At 37.3% G+C, this 4,214-nt stretch overlaps 1 protein-coding gene across 1 annotated transcript in view; it reads left to right on the top strand.

Moving 5' to 3' along the window:
- Nucleotides 1–1,630: 1,630 nt before the first annotated feature.
- LOC118979842 (protein FAM205A-like) overlaps nt 1,631–4,214 on the top strand; it is a 6,052-nt gene continuing 3,468 nt past the window's right edge. The window contains exons 1-2 of the mRNA XM_037036144.1: nt 1,631–1,667; nt 1,776–2,024. Of these exons, the coding sequence (XP_036892039.1) occupies nt 1,631–1,667; nt 1,776–2,024 (286 nt within the window). The remainder of the gene's footprint in view (nt 1,668–1,775; nt 2,025–4,214) is intronic.

Below are 4,214 nucleotides of genomic sequence, written 5' to 3'. Positions count from 1 at the left end.
ATTTTAAGGATGTTAATTTTTCCAATCCATGAATATGGTATATGCTTTCACTTTTTGTATCTTCCTCTATGACTTTCTTCAATGTTTTATACTTTTCTGAGTACAAGTTTGTTGACCTCCGTAGTTAAGTTTATTCCTAGGTACCTCATTATTATTGCAATAGTAAATGGGATTGTTTTGTTAGTTTCTCTTCCTCATAGTGGAAGAGAAATTAATTGGCCTATACTTTTCTTTCTTTGTAATGTCTTTATCTGGCTTTGGAAGCAGATGACCCTTTAAAGTTCCTTTCTCCAAGCTTCCTCAGGACTAGGAGCATAGGGGTGGGCAGGTGCTGCCCTCTAGTACCTCTGGTTGCTGTCTTGTGATACTACATCTCTGCAAAATGTCGCAACCTGCTGTGTGAGTGCTAGTGGCCTTGTGAGCCACACCAGCCAGGCTGAATGGGAGAAAATGTTTTCAAATCATATACAGTCGCTCCTCAACTTACTTTGGGGTTATATTCCAATAAACCCATCCTAATTTGAAAATATCATCAGTCAAAAGTGCATTTCATACACCTAATCTACCAAATACATTATAGTTTAACCTAGACTGTCTTAAATGTGCTCAAAACAGTTACATTAGCCTACAATTGGGCAAAGTTATCTAACCCAATGAATACACTGTAGAATATACTGTAGACTGTTGTTTACATTTGTGATCATTTGGCTGACTGGGAGATGCGGCTTTCTAATTCGGCCTAGCATCACATGAGAATATTGTATTTTGCTAAAAGCATAGGAAACTATGCTTTTAGCACAGGACATGAAAGTGACATGAATGCATGTCACTTTCATACTGTCATAAAATAAAAAAAATCATAAGTCAAACCATTGTAAGTCAGGGAATTTCTGTATCTGATGAGGGGTTAATATCCAAAATATATAAAGAACTCATGCAACTCAATAATGTAAAAAGAATTGGATTAAAAAATGGGCAGATAATCTGAATAGACATTTTTTCAAAGAACTCACACAGATAATAGGCACATGAAAAGATGTTCATCATCACAATCATCAGGAAAATGCAAATCAAAACCACAATGAGGCATCACCTCATGCCAGTTAGAATAGCTATTAACAAAAAAGGGAAGAAATAACAAGTATTGGCAAGGATGTGGAGAAAAGGGAACCCTAGTGTACCATTGGGTTACACTGGTACAGCCACTAAGAAAAATGGTATGAATTTTCCCTAAAAAATTAAAAATAGAACTATCATATGATAGAGCAATTTTACTTCTGGACATTTGTCTGAAGCAAATGAAAACACTAATTTGAAAAGATACATACACCCCCTTGTTCATTACAGCATTATGTACAATAGTCAAGATATGGAAACAACCTAAGTGTCCATCACTTGGTGAATGGATAAAGAAGTTGTGGTACACACACAGACATATGAATATTATTCAGCCATAAAGCAATGAAATCTTGCCAGTTGTGACAACATGGATGGACCTTGGGGGCACTGTGCTAAGTAAAATAAGTCAGACAGAGAAAGACAAATACTATATGACATCACTTAGATGTGGAACTTAAAACAACAACAACAACAGCAACAAACCAAGCTCACACAGAGAACAGATTGGCGTATGCCAGAGGTGGGGGGTGGGGTCAACATCCTGCGTGGTAAGGCTAGTGGAGGAATAAGATTGGCACACCCCATAGTGTCTCTTGCAGGGTGACCAGCTGCTGTTGCTCTGTACTAGTGTGCCTCATTGCCCCCCACCCCCAGAGACACTGGCATCATCTCAGCCTCTGTGTCCAAGAAGCTGTTCATGTTGGCCGGTATTGACCACTGCTACACCTCAGCCAGAGTCTGCACTGCTACCCTAGGTAATTTTGCTAAGGCCACCTCTGATGTCATCTCCAAGACCTACAGCTATCTCACCCCCAAATTCTGGAAGGAGGCAGTCTGCACCAAGTCTCCCTATCAGGAATTCACTGCCACCTTGGGTTTCTGCGAAGAGGACCCAGGGTCCTGCTGTGGCCACCATATAATTTTACACAAGAAAATAAAATTAAGCCTGTTTTAAAAAACCAATTGATCATATATTGAGGGTACTTGAGGGTCATTTCTAGATTCTCCACTCTATTCCACTGATATATATGTCTATCCTTATGCCAGTATATTGTCTTTTTCTTATATTGTTGTTCAATTACAGTTATCCCCATTTTCCCCTTTACTCTCTCCTGTCCTACCCACCCCCACCTCCACCTTCAATTCTCCCCACCCTGCCCCACACACCGCCCCCCACTGTCTTTGTCCATGGTCCTTTATACATGTTCCTTGACAACCTTTCCCCTTCTTTCCCCTGTTATTCCCCCTCCCCTCGGGTTATTGTCAGTTTGTTCTTTATTTCCATGTCTCTGGTTCTATTTTGCTCCTTTGTTTGTTTTGTTGATTAGGTTCCACTTATAGGTGAGATCATATGGTATTTGTCTTGATTACTGTATATTTGTAGTATTTTGAAAACAGAAAGTGTGAATCCTCTTCTCCATATATTTTTTCAAGATTCTTTTGACTATTCTAGATACCTTGAATTTCCATATGGATTTTAGAATTAGCTTGTGAATCTGCAAAGAAGCAGCTAAGATTTTGATACGGATTATTTTGAATCAATTTAGGGAATATTGCCATTTTAGTGATATTAAGTCTTTAAACCCATAAACATAGGAAGGCATTCCATTTATTTAGAGTTCTTAAATTTTATTTGAAAAATATTATACATTTATTTCAGAGCACAAATTTTGTATTTTATTTATAAAGTTATTCCTAAGCATTTTATTCTTTTTATACTAGTGCATATGGAATTGTTTTCTTAATCTCAATTTTGGATTATTATGGTTACCCCTTTAAAGTGCCATTGAAGTATAACATACATACAGAAAAATACACAAATACTAAGTGTACCTCTCAATAAATAAGCACAAAGTAAACACATCTAAATATTTACCTCCATCAGAACATTACTGGCACCTCAAAAACCCTATTATATTCCCTCCTAATCACTTGCTACCCACCTTCCCTTCTCCCTAAAAGTAACTTCTATCCTGACTTCTAATATCTCTATTTTTGAACTTTATATAAGTGAAATCATACAATGTATATTATTTTATTCAACATCATATTTGTGAGTCTTTATATTGTTTCCTGAGGGAGTGATTTATTCATTTTCATTGTTGTATAGCATTCTGTGTATGAATATACCACAATTTATCCATTCTACTGTTGATGAACAAAAATTTTATTGCTTCTGTTTTGAGATTATTTTAAATAATGCTGCTTTGAACATTCATATACATGACTTTGGTGAACTATGTGTGCATTTCCCTCAGATATAAATCTAGGAGTGCAATTACTGAGTCATAGAAAAATGCATTTGGCAAGCTTTAATAGATCCCGACAAATAGTTTTCCATAGTGATTGTACCAATTTATACTCACACCAGTTGTGCATGGGAGTTTGCCCCAGACCCTTGTCATCTTTTGGCATTGTCAGCATTTTAAATTTATCTTTTCTGGTAGGCCTATAGTGGTATCTCATTGTGGTTTTGACTATTAATATTTCTGTGATTTCTTTTTTTTAAATATATTTTATTGATTATACCATTACAGTTGTTCTATTCCCCCCTTCAATCCCCTCCACCCGCACACTCCCTCCCCCACCATTCTCCCCCCTTAGTTTATAACCACGTGTCTCAAGGTCTTTGGATTCTATATTTCCCCCACTATTCTCGCCCTCCCCCCTATCTATTTTTTACCTACCCTCTATGCTATTTTCTATGCCTTCTCCCCCCTTCTCCCCCTCCCACCCCCCTATTTCTAATCCTCCATGTGTTCTTCATTTCTATGGTTCCACTCCTGATCTAGTTGTCCTCTTGGTTTGCTTTTGTTTTAGGTGTGGTTGTTAAAACTGTGTTTGCTGTCCTTTCACTGTTAATATTTTTCATCTTCTTTTTCTTATATAAGTCCCTTTAGCATTTCATATAATAAGGGCTTGGTGATGATGAACTCTTTGAACTTGACCTTATCTGAGAAGCACTTTATCTGTCCTTCCATTCTAAATGAAAGTTTTGCTGGATAAAGCAATCTTGGCTGTAGGTCTTTGGATTTCATGACTTGGAATACTTCTTTCCAGCCCCTTCTTGCCTGTAAGGTCTCTTTTGAGAAATC

Source organism: Sturnira hondurensis, unplaced genomic scaffold (genome assembly GCF_014824575.4).
Source record: "Sturnira hondurensis isolate 20B ecotype Veracruz unplaced genomic scaffold, ASM1482457v3 Scaffold0022566, whole genome shotgun sequence".
NCBI classification, from domain to species: Eukaryota; Metazoa; Chordata; class Mammalia; order Chiroptera; family Phyllostomidae; genus Sturnira; species Sturnira hondurensis.
The sequence above is the reverse complement of the archived record's forward strand: the minus strand, read 5'-3'. Positions and strand labels throughout refer to the sequence as shown.